The 20,338-nt window shown below is 20.8% G+C and overlaps 1 protein-coding gene across 1 annotated transcript; it reads left to right on the forward strand.

Annotated features, from left to right (window-relative positions):
• Nucleotides 1–96: 96 nt before the first annotated feature.
• On the forward strand, nt 97–20,222 carry PRSY57_0628100 (SET domain protein, putative; the record flags this gene model as incomplete). The annotated part of the gene is made up of 1 exon (XM_020114637.1): nt 97–20,222. A coding segment is annotated over one exon (20,126 nt), but the record flags the coding sequence as incomplete, so codon positions are not given.
• Between the last annotated feature and the right edge of the window lie 116 nt (nt 20,223–20,338).

A 20,338-nucleotide genomic window follows, 5' to 3' on the forward strand; every position in this document is an offset into this window, starting at 1 on the left:
AATGTGATAAAAACATAAAGGAAAGATAAAAAGTTATTAAATTTATATTATATATATTAATATATATATATATATATATATATATATTATAAAAAAATGAATGAGAATAGTGATGAAGGTAAAATGCAAAAAGGAAAAGGAAATGAGATGAATGAGGATAAAATTATTTGTAAAAAAGAAGAAAGTAATAGTAGTTCTTATAAATTTATAAGTTTTATAAAAACTATTGAAGATGTAAAGGAAAAATGGAAAAGTAGTAATTTGTCTAGGATGGATGTGTTAAAATTAAAAAATGATGATATAAATAATGATGATAATATAATAAATAATATGAATAATATCGATAATATGAATAATAATGAGAAACATCCATGTAGTAATAATAATTATTCATTTAATAATCATATAAAAGAAAGTATTAATCATAATACATCCATGGGTTATGATAAAAACCATATTATGTTAAACTTTTTAGATAAGCATAAAAAAAGTATATTTTTAAAAAGCAGAAATAATGTAAATACATTTCAATCAGATATGAACAGCTCTAAAACGAGCAGTTTTTTTAGTTGTATGTCCTTGAAGAATATGAATTATCATAATGATATAAATAAATATAATAATTATCGTATGATGAAAAACATTAATGGGTTACATAAACTTCTGATTCTTAAAAATAAGAATAAAGATAAAAAACTTTTTACGAATACTAGTGATAAAAAAAATTATTATTGCTTAAATAATGGTGAGCATATAATAAATGAAAAAGATTCTTTTTCAGATACTTATATTAGTTATGGTTGTAGAAAAAGGAGATGGAAAAAGAAAAAAAAGAATATATATAATATGTTATTTTATGATGAATCTATAAATGATTATTCTTATAAGAATCAAGAAAAAACCACTTTTAGTAATTCTTCCAAAATATATGAATTGTTTTTTAATAAATATAAAAAGAAAAAAATATTAAATATTGAATGTAGTGGTAATAAATATAAAAGATTCTTACGAACAAACCATTTCCCCCCCTACGCAAATTTTAATTTTACTATACGAAGAAAACTACAAACAAGTAATGTTCTTAGACATTTTATAATAAACAAATGTAACTTTAATAGAACGATATGTTATAGAAAGTATATAAAATGTGTAAATAAATATAAGAATAATAAAAGAAATAGAGTAATAAATATGTATTTAAAGAAAGAAAATGTGGATTCTATAAAAGGTACATTTGGAAATATGAATAATGGAGTACATAATAATAATTTACGTCGAAGGTTACATAATAGATCAAGAAATAATAATAATAATAATGATAATATGTTAAAAAAGAAAAAAGAAAAAAAAAATTATAAGGGATCTTTCGATGAAATGATTCAAGAGGATACTACCCTTGATCAGGTAAAAAAAGAGTCCATTAAGACTGTATCTAAAAATGAAAGGAAAAATAATATGAACAAACATTCACATGATAATAAAGAGAGCAAATTAAATAAACGTATGAGCAACAAACGAAGGAATAATAAAAATTGTAATCCTTCAAATGACTTGTGTAATGAAGATGATGTTATAGAAAAGATTTGTACAACGAAAGAGGTTAATGATGATGAGAAAAAAAAAAAATTATCACGTCATAAAAAGTTTGTATGTGAAAGGAAAAAGGGAGTTATTGTTCAAAATAATAAGAAATGTAAAAAAAAAAATGATGATAATATTAATAATAATAATAATAATAATGATGATGATGTGAAAAATTGTGGTGATAATATAAATGATCATCATGATAATAGAAAGGATTATGATACAACGGAAGATCAAAATAAATGTGCAAAAATAATGTCCATAAATTTTATTAAATGTGATGAGAAATTATTTGAAAAAATATACAATGATATGTTTTTACGAATTGGTAAGATTGTTACAAATAAAAGGAAGAAATATTTTTTAATATATAAAATTGTAAAAGATTCTTTTTTCCGTATTTTAATATTAAATACAGAAAAGTTAGAAAAAAACATCTTACAGGTTATGGCTGTTCAAGATGTTATATTGTGTGATAAGAACGTGAAGATATATAGTGACCCCATATATATAAGAAATAATAATAAGTTGTATGCTATAAAGTTTTTAAAGATTTTTTCTTTAAAATATATGAAGAAGGTAAAAAATATGAGTGAAGTGAATTTTTCAGATGATGATGAATGTAAAAAGGAGAATAAGGATAATATCTCAGAATCTTCTAAGAGGAGCAATAATAAAGGTGATAAAAAAATGTCACATGTAGAGAAATCAGAAGAGCAGGATGATATTACAAGTGATAGTAATAAAGAGGATAACAAAATTGAAGAAGGAAGGAAAAAATCAAATGAAGTTAATATTGATATGGACGATAGAGAGGAAGAACAAAGTGTTAATAATAATAATAATGAAAATAATGATAATGATAATAGTAGTGATAATAATAATAATAATAATAATAATAATAATGGTAGTAATGATACCGACTCATGCTCCAAAATTAATAAATCTAAATATAAGGGTAAAGAAAAAAAAGACGTTAAAGAGGATACTGATGATAAAAATCTAAGCGATAGTAACTCTAACAATAGCAAAAAGAAATTTAAAGTATTAAATAAAGCTATTAAAAAAGATAATGATAAAAAGAAGAAATATGAAAAAAAGAATATTGAGGGTAACAACAATAATAATATGATTCTTGTTCGTAGTAATAGTAGTAGTACTAGTACTAGTAATAGTAGCAGTAAAAGTAAAAGTAGTAATTGTAGGAATAAGAAGAATAATAAAATATCGATTTGTTCGAAAAAGGATGAAAAGAATTCACTACAAAAGAAGAAGGATATAAAGAAAAAAAATAAAACGTGTAATGAGGGGAAAAGTAAAAAGGATTCAACAAAATTAAATTGTGTAAAAAAAGTGAAAAATAAAAGTACAGATAAAAAGAATGGGAAATCAAAATTAAATATAAAAAATGAAAAAAAAAAGAAAATTAATAATAGTAAAATTAATAAGGGAAGAAAAAGTATAAATAAAAAGGATAAAGGAAAAGGAGATGATAATAATTATGTATGTCTTATATATGATGATGAGAAAAAGTTTTATTTTAATTTTAAAAAATTTAAAGATATAATAAATGTTATAAAAGGTTCTGATGAAAGCACAAGATTTTATGTAGATACAAATAATAATCATAATAATAATATGAAGAAAAAAATGAAATTATTTAAAAAGGTTGAAAAGTCTTTATATTTAGAAAATTTAGATATAGATACAGATGAAATATTATTTAGAAGACCAAAATTTTTTAATTGTATTATTGAAGAATCTTTTGATAATTATGATATTAACTATGAAGGTGAAGATGGTAATTTTTATGTTTTTAAAAATAAATTAAATAAAATAAGAAAGAAAGTTACTATTAAAAATGGAACGGATAGTTCTGATATGTATATAGAATTAAAGGATGAAGAGAAGGGATTTAAATATATAGGTTATCGTGTGAGTTTTGAATTAAAAAAAGATAATAAGAAAAAAGCACAAGTAAAAGTTGGTATTATAAAATATTATTCTCCTAAGTATAAACAATTTTTTATACATCATTTGGAGAATTACAAATTATATCAAACAAGTGATTTGAGCAAAGGTAATAATAATAATAATAATAATGTGAAAGAGAATGAATTTGTTAAATGTGGGAGGAATTCATATAGTCGTGCGTGTAGTAAATCATTAAATTCGAGTATATATATAAATAAATATAAAAATGTTGAATTGAATGAAAAGATAACTAATATAATTGATGGTGGTGATAATAATAATAATAATAATATTAATAATATTAATAGTAGTTGTATTTATAAGAACAATTTTAGTAATGAAAATAATTTATGTCCAGATAAAGTCTTATGTGAAGGTAATTATAACATGTTGGAAAATGATGTTGATGAAATGAATAATGTGGATCAAAATGAGAAAAAAAGAAATGACCTTGTTTTTTCTGATGTAAAAGGATGGTATTCACCATATTTTTATAATATTAAGATATTAAATAATTATAAAGAATTTGAAAGATTCGACATTTTAGAAAAGTGTGATAAGAAAAAAGAAATGACTGATCATGTTAATAATACTTTAAATAAAAATGAAATTTGTAGTATTTGTTCAAAACGAATATTATTTATGAAAGGTCATGATCATTATAGTTGTAGTTTATCAAGTGCTATATATGACATGTGTTCAGAAGCAGAAAAAAAAGAAATCGATGAAAATAATTGTATAGATATATATTGGGGTATTAAATGTTTTACATGTGAAAAGAAATATCATGCAAATTGTTTAGAAGATGAAGTATTAATTACGAAATGGTTTGATAAAAATATTTTGATGAAGGAATATAAAAAATTTATATACAAGAATAGTTTGAAGAAAGAAAAGAGATACTTTAATAACAATGGGAAAAATAAACGTACCAAGAATGGAAAGAAGAAAAAAAATACAATTCAAAAATTGGAAGATAAAAATAATTCTCATGTGGTTAGTACAGCTAGTAATTCTCATTCGATAGAAGTGTCTTCTAGCGAATCTGCAAAAAAAGGAAATGAAAAAAATACAACAACTTGTAAGAAGCGTAAAACGAGTTGTTCAGCATTGTATAAAAAGGTGAAAAAGGGAAAGAATAAAAAGGATGATATTAAAAATGGTGAGAATAAAAAGGATGATATTAAAAATGGTGAGAATAAAATGGATGATATTAAAAATGGTGAGAATAAAATGGATGATATTAAAAATGGTGAGAATAAAAAGGATGATATTAAAAATGATGATGACAAAAATGATGATGACAAAAATGATGATGACAAAAATGATGATGACAAAAATGATGACAAAAATGATGGCGATAATAATAATGAAGAAAATACCAAGGAATATAAAAATGAATCGAATATTATCGATAATAACAATAGTAGCAATGATAATTTGAGTGATGTAGATAATAATAAAGATAATGGAAAAAGTAAAAACAAGAAATATCGGAGATGTATTAATTATATACCATCGGTTGAATATAGTGATATTACTTATAAGAAATTTATTTGTAAAGATTGTTATCGTTGTATATATTGTTGTGAAAGTATTTATGATTATAAACAAACACCGAATGTTGCTAATTATGTAATATGTAAGAATTGTAATATGGTAGCTCATGGTTCATGTTGTTTTCCAAATGTTCCTGATATATATTTATTTAATTGGAAATGTGATGATTGTTTAAAATGTAATAAATGTAATTACTCTAACTTATGTTATATTAATTATAATGAATGGGAATTACATTTAGATTGTTGTATTAATTGTTATAAAGAATATGAGAAGAAAAATTTTTGTATAATGTGTAATGAGAAATATGATGAAGATGATAGTAAAAAATGGGTTCAATGTGATGTATGTAAATTTTGGATTCATTTAAGTTGTGATAAAAATGAAAGTCGAAATATTGAAACGTTGTCTAATAAGAATATTGATTATAAATGTCCAACATGTAGTATAGGTACATTTCATGATAAAATTGAGCGTATATTATATTTATTATTTTTATTAGATAAATATAAGAATTTCACATTTCATGTTCCAATTAATTATTCTATATATTGGAGGATTGTGAAGATACCTATGAATTTATATATAATGAAAAAAAAAATATGGGAAAAAAAATATGATACCATATTAGATTTTTTATATGATTTTATGTTAATTATACATAATGCAAAAATGGTACATATGCCTAATACTCCAATATATAAAAATGCGTGTATTTTTGAGAAGAAGGGTAGGGTTATAATAAAAAATATGTTTAATATGACGAATGAGTATTTGAATAAATGTATTGAAGATTGTGTGGAGAATTATAAAAATGAAATTAATAATTTGGATTCTTTTCAAATTGGTCACGATAATAATAATAATGATAATAATAATAATAATAATATTAATAATAATAATAATAACAAAATGGAATGTGTAAATAGCGAGAGTGTCATATTTATGAATGATGGGTGTAATAATAAATTGTATAACAAAGAAAGAACAAATATCACATGTGTAAATATGGATAGTATAAATAAAAAGGTAAATGATATGAACAATAATAATAATAATAATAATTATAAAATGGAAGCTTTTTCTGGGCAAAATAATATAAAATTAAATGAGTATTATATAAATAAAGAAGGATATAATATAATTTCAAATGATAATAATATGAACTATGATAATTATAACAATGTTCATAATATTGGAATAAAAAAAATGTATACAAATATAAATGATTATAATTCTTCAAATATACCAAATGAATCCCTATATAATAAAGAGAATTTTATAAATAACTCAAGTATATATAATATAAATGAAAGTAATACGTATGATTTAAATTGTGATAAAAAATTAATAGTTGATAATAAATATAATGTATCAGCATATCAAAATGAAGGAGATATAATGAATTATAATGGTATGTATCAAAAGAATATACATATATCTAATACGCCATATAATAATAATAATAATAATAATATGGTTAAAGAAGGAGAAAAATATATATTAAATAATGATGATATGAATAATATTAGTATTTCAAAAGATAATGATATAAATAATAATTGTAATAATATTGTGAATATTTATAGAAAGCGTAAACTAGAACAATATAAAAAGGATATTACACAATATGAATTATATGAGTTATTTGATTTTAAAAATGATTCTTTTTTTATTAATAGGAATAAGGAAATGTTTTCTTGTTCTTCAAATGATCATAATTTAATTGATTATAATATCTTATATGTGAAGTTGAATGGTAAAATATATTTTAATACATTTTATGATAAGCATGATGAATTTGATGTATGTAAAATACTCAAAGTTCATTTTTTGAAAAATAACAAGAGAGGTAGCAACCATATTATGAGCCCTAAGATACGAAATAATGAGAATTTAAAAGAGGATGTTACACAATATGATGAGGAGAAAATAGAACAGAATAATGATAATAACTGTGATGATGAATATAATAATAATAATAATAATAATAGTGGTAGTAGTATTATTAGTAGTAATAAGATACATATGAATGATACTTATAATAATAATTCTATTTACGATAATTCACGTAGCGATAATAATAATTGTAGTGTTTTTATAAATAGTAACATATTTATGATTGATGTGCTAAATGAAAAGGTAAAAATTAATAATATTGTTAAAGAAACAAAACGAATTATAAGTCCTATTAATAATGTTTTAAAATTTTTAAAGTGTATACAAGTAGTTTTTTTTTATGATAATAATACCAATGAATGTACAGAAAAAGAAATGAATGTAATATCATCTAATTTGTGTAATAATAATTTTGAAAAGTATGTAAATATAAATAGCATTGATCATAATAATAAGAGTGGAGAAAAGAAGAGGAAAAGTGTTGAAGAAATTATATCATTAGTAGATAATAGAAGTTACCATGGATTTAGTAAAGGTTCAGAATATATGTTATATTCTTCAAATCAGTATGATAGAGATAAAAGGAAAGAGAATAAAAGAATAAAATTATTAAAGAATGATATATTAAAAGAATGTTGTTATATATGTGGATCTATAGAATATAAAAATAATTTTATTTATTGTTCTATTTGTGGTATATCAGTGCATTATTCATGTGCCAATATTGTGCATCCGTTTTTATTTAATTTGAATGATTATAAGGATCATAAAAAAGAAATAAATCATATATTAAATATTATTACAAGAAATTTTAAATGTGATAATTGTATAAAGTGTGATAATTGTTTATTACATTTTGATTCATCCTTGAAACATAATTTGTTTTTTAAATTAAAAAACTTGAACGTTTCTTGTAATAAGAATATGATGGAGAGAAGAACATATAATTATCTTTATGATGTAAAAATAAAAGTTTTTACTACAAATAAGGAAGGTACTAAGCAAACAGGGAAATGTGTAATGAAGACAAAGGAAAACGATATTATAAAATTGAACGAAGAGAATAAACAGAAGGATGAAATGAATGAAGCGAATAAGGAATGTTTTTATAAACAAGATGATGTTCATGTTGAAAAAAATTGTAATGAATTATTATATAAAAATTGTTTTAATTTTGAAGAGTGTAATAAGAATGAAAAAAAAAAAAATGATAATAATGTTGACGAGAATGATGATAATGTTGACGAGAATGATGATAATGCTGACGAGAATAATGATAATGTTGACAATAATAATGACAATGTTGACGAGAATAATGATAATGTTGACGAGAATAATGATAATGTTGACGAGAATAATGATAATGTTGACGAGAATAATGATAATGGTGACGATAATAATGATAATGTTGACGAGAATAATGATAATGGTGACGAGAATAATAACAATACTTTAGTTGATGGTGACATGAACAAATTAGAAAATGATCTAAAGATCTCAAATGATTTATCCATAAATGAAGAAAAAAAAAACAACAAAGATACCAAAAAATATGTGATAAGTAGTAAGGATGAAATAAATAAAGAAATAGAAAACGTCAGTAATCAAATGGATAATAAAAATAATGATTTAGATAATAAAAATAATGATGTAGATAATAAAAATAATGATGTAGATAATAAAAATAATGATGTAGATAATAAAAATAATGATGTAGATAAAAAAAATAATGATGTAGATAATAAAAATAATGATGTAGATAATAAAAATAATGATGTAGATAATAAAAATATTTCGAATGAAGAAATAATTTTAGATAATACCAAAAATAGTCATGATAACGACTATAATGTTTTATATAATGAGTCAGTCAAAAAATCTTTTAATGCTTGTAAGATAGAAAAAAAAGAAGGTATTGAAAAAGATGATAACTTAGGACATGTGAATAAGTTAAGAAATAAAAGATTAATAAAGATTTTAAGTATACGTGAGGAAGGAAATAAATTAGTAAAATGCTTTTGTTGTGGAAAACCATCACATGATGAATGTTTTTATATAATTGATAATAATACATATAAAAATAAAATATGTACATTAAAAAAAACAGTTAAGAATTATGTAAGAAAAAAGAATGTGGAAAATAAATGTAATACGAAAGTAGAAATGAATTCAGATATAATATTATTAGATGATAATATAAAGGATCATTGTAGTGTGAACAAAACCGGTGATGAACATATGAACAATAATGAATTTATTGATATTTCAAAGGATAAAATTTCTGAACATAATATTTTAGATGAATCATTTAATAGTGGTGTGGTATGTAGTGATAAGAACAGGCAAGATCAAGTTATTTTTATAGATGGAAATGTTAAAAATAATGACATTTCCCTTATTGAAGAGAATGTAACGTATTATACTTCAAAGGAGGTTAATAATAATAATGTATTGAAAAATGAGAGGGATGTTGAATGTACAAGTGAGTTATATATAGGAGGGGACAAGAATGCATATAATAAATTGGAAATAGATAATGTAAAAATGGAGAATAATAATAATAATAATAATAATAATAATAATAGTAATAGTAATAATAGTAGTAGCGATTGTAATAATAATGTGAGTACTCCAAGTACTGCTGCCGTTAATACCATGAACAGAATTCATAAGAGCCCCCAGAAGAATGATAATGATATGAATAAAATAAATGAAGATGATATTATTCATACAAAGACGAATGATAAGAAGAACGTAAAAGATGATAATGGAAATATAAGGAATCTTAATAATAATATTGATAAGAATGATCGTAATTTAGATACCATTTTAAAAGAACATTCTGTTATTATGCAGAAATTAGATGAGCTTAAAGAAAATAGAAATAAAGAACATGATGATGAGTTTTGTAACAATCTTATTTTAAATAATCAGTTTCTTATTCATTCTTTTAAAGTAGAAGAGGGTGTTGAAATAAATAAGGATAGTATTATTATAAATAAGAAAATGTTTAATAAATATATATTAAATAAAATATATGAATTATTAGATAATAAGAAAAGAGTACGAATAAAAGATTTATTCAATTTATTTAATTTAGATGAATTTCGTTGTAGTTTTATTTTATATGAAGTTTTAAATGCTTTGAATACTTATCTGAATGAAAAATTAAAAGAATATAATTTGACAAAGATTCGAAATGGTACATATAAAAAATATGAAAATGAGATAAGGAATGAAAATTTTTGTTTATTTAATAAATATTTAATAGTAAATAATCGAGATAAAATTAATATTACAAAGGTTGTATTAAAAATACAATCTTTGATTACTGAGATTTTGTCTGATGCTATGAATGGAAATATAGTAGATGAAAAAGATAAGAGTAAAAAAAAGGAAGTCATATCATCAGATTTTAATGTAATAAATAATGTAAAGGAATATAATATACATAATGGATGTATTAATATAGATATAAATAATTATTTTAAAGGTGAGTATATTAATTTCAAACCTATTCTTTGTAGTTCTCAATTTAATTTGGATACGAATGCACAAATTTTTTTACAAAATAAGGCAAACTTATCTATGTTTCAAAAAAGTGCATCATATAATAATAATTTTGAAAATAATATTGTGAATAATAATATGAGCAATATGAACAATAATATGAACAATAATATGAACAATAATATGAACAATAATATGAATAATAATATGAATAATAATATGAATAATAATATGAACAATATTATAAATAACAATAACATATTTAATAATGATATATCAAATAATGTAGATATGCATCACAAGAGTGATCAGATTTGTATATTCAATTCAAATAATATCCACAGTGTACCAATATTTAATAATAAACCATATATGGATAATAATTTTAATAATATGGTACTTGTAAATAAATCAAATGATATAAATGGTGATGATATCTTATGTAATATGAAGAATTTATATAATAGAAATGTGTGTAATAAACAAGAAAAGAATGGTTATTCTGTTGTTCATAAAAATATATGTGATATTAATTTTCGTTATAATGATACAAAAATATGGAATGGTGATATTATAAATAAAAGTAAAACATATACATATACTAATGTAAATAATAATGGCAGTGTAATCGATTATAGAAAATGGTCTTCTGTTAATAGATCTGTTAGTATGAATAATATGAATAATATGAATAATATGAATAACATGAATAATATGAATAATATGAATAATATGAATAATATGAATAATATGAATAATATGAATAATATAAATAATATAAATAATATGAATAATATAAATAATATGAATAATATGAATTATATTAGGAGTAATACTAATCCTAGGATTTTATCAGGTACTGATCATATATTAAAAAATAATCATATGAATAAAACAAACAATGTGAATAATACAAATAATGTGTCATGTTTTATGATGAGAAGAAAAATTCGAAGTAATAGTTTACATGATATGAAAGATAAAATCAATAAAATGAATGATAACATTAACATAAATATAAATAATCTTAATATTATTAATAATAATATTAACATATGTAATATGAACTATCCTATTGATGGTGTTGATTCTATGAATAATACTTTCAATAGAAATAATATTATAATTTCACAAAATACAAAAGAAAACACAAATATTTTAAACTTTAATAGAAATGATTTATGTAATAATAATAATAATAATAATAATAATATTAATAAGGAAAATAATTTTGGTACCTCCAATTTTAATAGTTCCTTTCATGTGGGTAATTTTGCAAAATCTTATAGTTATAATAATACAATGAACGAGAAAAATACGAATGAAGTGATATGTCCGAATGTATTAAACAATATGAACAATATGAACAGTATTAATAATGTTATATCTTATAGTTGTACGAACCCTAATATGAAGGATATAAATTTTAATAGTATGAGGAGGAGTAGTAGTACTCCTAAAAAAGGTACTGGCCTGTTAAAAAATTATTTTAATATAGATATTGATCAATATAATAAAACAAACTCACATATAATGAATTATAATGTATCAATAAGTAATGATATGAATAATATGTATATTAATAATAATAATAATAATGACAATAATAATAATAATAATAATAATGACAATAATAATAATGATAATAATAATAATAATAATAATAATAAAAATAATAATAATAATAATAATAATAGTTGTAACAATTTTATTAATAATGATGTGATTAATATGAATAATGTTGCAACCTTTTATAATTTTAACCCAAATGATGAAAGTTATAATAACATAAGTAATAATATTAAATGTTCTAATATAAATAATATTATTATTAATAATAATATGAATGTGAATAATTTAAATTATTTTTGTAATAATAAAGAAGTTGGACTTAAAGAAAATGATTTGAATATAAATCAAAAAGTACATACTATAAATAAAGATCAGCATGAGATGAATTATTCTAAAATGTATGTGACATTTCCATATTGTAATACAAAGGATAATAATTCTAATAAATCTTCATTGAAAAGTAATGTATTAAAGTTAGATAAAATACGAAACAGGAATATAAAGAAACCAGTATTATATAATAGAAGTAGTAGTATGCATTCTTCTGATAATCTTATATATAATGTTCATAATAATAATAGAAATAGTCCTGCGGAATTTACATCTGATATTTTAATTAATAAAGAAAGAAATATGGAAAATAATTATAATACATCAATAAATTATTTAAATAACAATATAACAAATAATATTATAGTATCTAATAATAATTGTTATCATACTCCAAATAATTTTATTCAAATCAATTATAGCCCTTCATCGAATACAGTAAATATTAATAAAGATAGTTATAAATGTGATATATCATTAGAAAATTGTGTTGATTTGTGTAGTACGAATATGTGTATGTATAATTTGAATAATATACATAATAAGGATATAAATAATATGCCTTTTGAGAATTGTTCTTCCCATATTGGAAGTTGCCCAAACGAACAAAATGAAAATGAGGATGAAATCAATGAGGATAATAAAAAAGACGTAACAAAACAACAAAAAAAAAGAAAATTAAATAGTGTATCTAAGAAGGATATGTTAATCAAAAAAGAAATGAATGGTGACGACAACATAAATTGTAAGGAAAACGCCTTACAAAATGAAAGTCCAAAAAAGGATGACGAGCTAAGAGAAAATGATCTTAAAACAACAACAGAGAATATAAAATCAAATGAAGTGGAAGATAAAGAATTTGTGGATAAAAAAAAAAAAAGAAAATTAAGTGTTAAGGTTAAGGTTAATGTTAATGTTAAGGTGGAAGTGCAGGATACAGAAAATGACGAGAATAAAGAAAAAGGAATAAAAAAGGAAAAAAATGATGAAGAAAAAAAAAATGATGAAGAAAAAAAAAATGATGAAGAAAAAAAAAATGATGAAGAAAAAAAAAATGATGATGAAAAAAAAAATGATGATGAAAAAAAAAAGGATGATGAAAAAAAAAAGGATGAAGAAAAAAAAAAGGATGAAGAAAAAAAAAAGGATGAAGAAAAAAAAAAGGATGATGAAAAAAATGAAAAGAAAAAGAAAGAAAATAAAAAGGGTAGAGAAAAAAGTGTAAAGGTAAGAAAGACAAAAAATCAAACGCAAGTGGAAAGAGAGAATGAAAAAGAAAATTTAAAGGAGAATGTAACAAATGACAAAACAAGTGATATAATTAATGACAAAATATATGACAATACAAATGATTATTTATCCTTAGTTCAAAATAACAAGCCTGCTATTCATATTGACTGCAATAGATCCTTGGATATAACAGATGGATATAATAATTTAATTGGTTGTGAAGGAAGAAAAAAAGGAAAATATGATATTGAAGAAAATAATATAAATGATGATAAGATGTTTCAATATTCAGACGCATTTGATTCTGAAGGAAGCATAAAATATAAAGAGGAATATGATAAAATATATATACCGAACAATAAAAATAAAATTAGTAATATAAATAATTTTTTAATAAAAAACAATTTGCAGTTGAAATCCAAATTTATGAGAATAACTCCTAATACTTATTTATGTCGTAATTGTGTCCTGTTATATCAAAATGATTTTTCTTATAATACATATGAAGAAGAAATTAATAAAATGGAAAGAAGCATTTTGAATGAATATGAAAAGGGTGCTATAAAAAAGAATGAATATGTTCATGATACAATTCAGAATGACAAGGTGGTAAATACTGATGAAAATATTATGAGGAATGTTTTATTAGATAAGGTTGATGATATGAAGATTGTTGAAAAGTTGAATTGCCCATTGAATGTGGATGAAAAAGGGATTGAAGAAAATATAATTTATGTAAAAAGAGAAGGAGATGAACTAATTAATTATGGAAAACATAATGACCAAATGAAAGAAGAAGAGGAGGAAGAAGTCGTATTAGATGATGTTGATTTGAAAAACGAAAAGAAAGATAATCTTATTTTACCATATGAAGAAAAATACACAGGAGTAAATAATAATAATTCTTGTATTATTATGTCATCAAAAAAATGTGATAAAAATATAACAAAAAAAAAAGGTAAAGATAAAAACTTTAATAATATAAAGTATTTCAAAATTGATAATAATAAATCCTTGTGGTACGAAAATTATATGTATTGGATGAATAAAATATCATTATATAATAACTTATTTTTTACAAATATGTATTATAAAGAGAATGTAATTAAATGTATAGATATGAATAATTTATTTGTGAATAAAATGAATATATATAAATGTTCTATTTGTTGTATGCTTTATCATTGTAGTAACATGGATAGGAATAATTTCTTTATTAAGAATGAAGATAAGATGAGAAAAAAAACGAAAAAGAATGATTGTTTGAAATTATTATATATTTGTAATTTGTGTAGTATAAAATATGATTATGTTTTGAAAATAATAACATATAAAGAAAATAATAAATGTTGGAATGAATTTTATACAGATAATTATTATAAAAATAATTTCTATGAACTTGTATATTTTATTATTAAAATAATATATAAGAATATTTATATAAATAATTTTTTTAATATATTTTGTTCCATAATTGATACTATATTTAAAGAATATAAAACACTAAATATGAAATGGTTGAGTCTTTTCCTTTTTTCAAATAAATATTTTAAGTATGAAGAATTTTATTATTTTTTTAATAACAAAATGAAGAAGGATGATAAAGTATTTAAAAAAACATTTCATATGAAAAATGTATGTTTTATGCCTAGATATTCGAAGAAACGTATTATGTATTATATATTCAGTTTATTTTATAATAAAATATATAATATAAAGAAGAAACGAACATATATACATAACAAACGAACATATATACATAACAAACGGACATATATACATAACAATCGAACATATATACATAACAAACGGACATATATACATAACAAACGGACATATATACATAACAATCGAACATATATACATAACAATCGAACATATATACATAACAATCGAACATATATACATAACAAACGAACATATATACATAACAAACGAAGGGATGTAATGTATGATAATAATGTATATTTCCATATGTATGAATTAGCTAGAAAAAAGTTATATGATTATTCAGAGAAAAGTCAAAGACCATTTGATGAAATAATAAATATGTGTTTATATCTCTTATATTTATATTATCTATGTAATAATGTACTATATAAATGTGTAAGGATTAATAACGTTTTAAAAAGGGACCAAGATAAAGGTGACATTTTATGTGATAATAAAAAAAAAAAGTATGATAAGGAGAGAAAGAATATGAAATTGTTTTTAAATATAATTAATTCGGATGAATATATAAATGTAAATAAAATATTTCATGGGAAATGTATATATGAATTGCCATTTTATGTAAATAAAGAAAGAATAAAAAAAAAAAGGAATAGTGTAAGGGAATTTATTAATAATAATGATAATAATCAAGAAAACAATGCTGATAAGAAAAAGGATCATCATATATATAATCAGAATTATAACCACAGTAACTATTTGTGTGATATTGGAAAAGTGGAACAATCATTACATGGTAAAGAGGATAATAAAAAAGATGTTATAATTACAAACAATGCAAGTATTGATAGCACGAGTTCTAGTATAAATATGAACAAAAGTGTTGTTAGTAGTATTTATTCATATAATAGTAATAAAGAGAAGAAAAAAAATATGAAAAAATGTATAAAAGGGTTACACCATACAATTAAGAACAAATTAAATTTATATGTTAAATTAATGCTTGATAAATATATCCAAGAGAGTTCTAATTATATAAAAAATGAAAATAAGGATATAAAGAAAATTACTGAGAGTAAAAATAAGGACGACAAAATATGTCTCCTGTGTAATTTTAGTAATTATATATATAAAGGAAGACTTATACCTTTTTATGATATATATATACACAGTGAATGTTTGAAGTGGAGTTTAAATTGTACTCAATGTTGTTATGAAGAAATTAAAAATAAAACAATTGTTAATAATGACAACGGTACCAAGGTGGATATCAATCTTAATAATGAAGATGATATTAATAATAATATAAATATATCAGATAATAATATGAAAGGTCAAATAAAAAATAACGGGGAAAACAACAACAATAATAATAATAATAATAATAATTATTATAATAATAAGAGTAAGAAGAATACACAAAAAAAAAAAGACCATGTTAACGATGTGAAAATCAATCAAAACAATTCAAATAATAAAAATAATAAGAAAAAAAAAACAAGTAAAGATAATGAAGAATTAAAGAGTGATAATACAAAGAATAATAAAACAAAAGATTCAGATGGAAATAATAATGTTAAAACAAAATTGGAAAAAAACAATTCAATTAATAATAAAGAGAGTAATGAAATAAGTTGTAAAATAGACAATAATAATAATAATAATATAATAAATGACATTTCAACAAATGATTCTTATATGAAAGAAAAAAAATGTAAAAATAAAGAAAAGAATAGAGGTTCTAAGAATAATAATATAAAGAATATCAAATTAATAGATATATGTGAATGGAAAGAAGATCGAAATTTTTATAATACATATGAAAATATGATAGAAGTTGATGAAGATAACGTTAAAGAAATTATATTTGATTCTATAAAATCAACTTGTTTTTTATGTGGTTATAATAATGCAAGTGTTTATTGTAGTAATGAAGATTGTAATGTTAAATTTCATTTGAATTGTGCGTTTTATTCTACTGTTATTAAGGATCCTAGTAATAATCCTTTTTTTCGTTATTTAAAATGTTTTAATTTAATTGAATTTAATAAGGATACAATATTTTATAAAAATATGTATCATTATCCTAATGTAAATAATGGTGTATCATCTTATGTTTGTACAGATAACAGATATTATAAAGAAATGATCGAAAAGAATTATGTTGATATTTTTCCTGTTCATATTATATATAAAATTAAAAAAATATGGTGTAATAAATGTTGGAACAAGAAAAAGATATACAATTTGTTTTATATACAAAAATGTTTTATGTCTCCATATTATTATGATAATATAAAAACTGAAGAAAGTATATCTAATAAAATAACACCTATGAAAAATGATAAGAGTGATCTAACGAATGAGGTAAAAGAAGAGAAGAATGATGATATATTGTATGATCCTAAGGTTCATAAGGAATATTTTACTTTAAGAAATATATTAATGGATGATAATTTATTGAACAACATTACAAGAAATAAGAAGACCTGTAGTATGGAAATACAAGAAAATAATGATAAGATGAAAGGAGACAATAATATTGATAATGAAGATGTACGAAACGTTTTATGTGACGATGAAGAAAAAATTTCATATAATAGAAATAAATTAAATGATATATTATTAAAAATGGATATGAAAGATATACTTAAATATTTTATAGATTTTTATTTTGAAAATGGATCATACTACATATTAGATAATATATTATATAGTGTAAATCACTGTGTAAAAATAAAGTACAAAAAGAAATCTTTATATAACATACAAGATGTATTAAATAAAGAAACGAAAATTGGAACGATGATGAGAGAATTAGAAGGTTTGATTAGTAAATATGTGAATCGAAGTAATGATAATACTTATATGGATAGAAAATATGATATGTTACTATTGAAAAATATAAAAAGTGACATAAATAATGATAATAATAATGATAATAATAATGATAATAATAATGATAATAATAATAATGATAATAGTAATAATAATGATAATAATAATAATAATAGTAATAAAAATAATAATAATAGTAGTAGTAATAATAATAATAATAATAATAATATTAGTAGTAATAATAATAACAATAGTAATAATAATAATTATTATTATTATTATCATAATAACGAGGAAGGAGACAATAAACAAGGTACTTACCAACATATAAATATACAAAATATTATTAACGATAAAAGTGTAGAAAATCTTATCAAAGGTTATTTTATTTTAAAAAATTTTCTTCATATAGGTAATAACAATATAACGTTACAAAATGAAGATCTTTTAATTTTAAAAAAAAGTGAGAATTCTTTTGTTCATAATTTATATGATAATGATAAGGTATATAATGTGCATGTTCCCTATGTGTATACGAAAAAAATGAATAGTAGTTATATAAATAAAAAAGAGAATGATAAGAAATATAATAAAAGTGTTAATAAGAATATTTGTAAGAGTAAGAATTCCATTTTAGATAATAATAATTATTTTGATAAAAATAAAAATAAAATAACAAAAAAATATACACCTTTTATTATTGACAATAATGAATATACTACTGATTGTTCCAATGAAGAAAATAATACAAGTGATGATGAAGAAAATGAAAATAGAAAAAATGAAAATGATGATGATAATATTCCTGAACATATAAAAATGAATAATATTATGAATACTCAACAAAAGAAAGAAAATGATTTTAAAAATATAAATTTGTATTTTCAATTAACTAATGTAATTAAAAAAGTTAGTATAAATAAACTAGAAGGGAATTTTTTTAATTATGAGGAAAAGGGAAATTTATTAGGTAGTAATGTTTCGAAAATAAAAATGAATGAATTGTTAGAATGTAATGTTGGAGGTGAAAAAATTTGTGATGATGATAATGATGATGATCAAAAATTTAGTGATAATAAAAATTATGCTTCAGAAGATGAAGAAAAAAAAAAGAAAAAAAGAAAAAATCAAACGAGATTTTATAATTATCCTAAAAGGATAAGTACAACAAATAATAATAAAAATGTGAATGTTTTAATAAATTCATTAAATAATAATTTAATAAATAAGAAGGAATATTTTTTAAATATTATTATGAATGAGAACAACGATTTGTATATGAAAAAGATTAATGAAAGATATTTTCCAAATTATCATCAAAAAAAAAGAAAAAAGAAAAGATTAGATAATACATCTTATATAAATAATAATTATAATTATCTTTATAATTATAATATTTATAGTAATAATTCCAAATCAAGAATTTTAAAAGTTGGTTGTCATAATATTTTAAATATTGGTGATATATTAAAATATGATGGTGATAAAATAATTTATCCATGTGGTTATTTGAATATGAGAATATTTTATAATTTGCCATCTTTTTACTTATTTCAAATTTATAAAAATGCCAATATTGATGATATAAATAGAAAGACCAAATTATTAGAAAAAATATTTTTACAACTAAGAGCTACATATATTTTTTCTATAACATTAAGAGAACAAAATTTCTTTTTTTCAATTATATTGTTTCCTCTTATAAATATAGATTATTTTTCAGAATTTGATGCTAAGAACTTTATTTTAGCAGAAGGTTATAATATAAATGAGGTATATATGAAATTTTTATCATTATTTAATTCACAAAATTATATTTGTGATGATATGAATAATGATTATTTTTACTATAATGCAAAATATGGAAACATATACAAATGTTTGGAAACTTATATTTTAAAATCTGTGGAACATAATAAATTCATAGATTCCCATACCTTTTTTGGATTAACCTTACCATGTGTAGTTTATCAAATTAAATATAAATTGTTTAAATATATGTATAAGCATTTGAGTGAAAAAATTAAAACTTATATGAAAAAATCGAAGGACAGGTAAACATATAAATAAAGGGAAAAAAAAAAAAAAAAAAAAAAAAAAAAAAAATAAAAAAAAATAAAAAAAAAAAAAAATACATTCTATAATATGTTTTTATGTTGTTTATTATATG

The sequence above is a fragment of the Plasmodium reichenowi genome, chromosome 6, assembly GCF_001601855.1.
Source record: "Plasmodium reichenowi strain SY57 chromosome 6, whole genome shotgun sequence".
NCBI classification, from domain to species: Eukaryota; Apicomplexa; class Aconoidasida; order Haemosporida; family Plasmodiidae; genus Plasmodium; species Plasmodium reichenowi.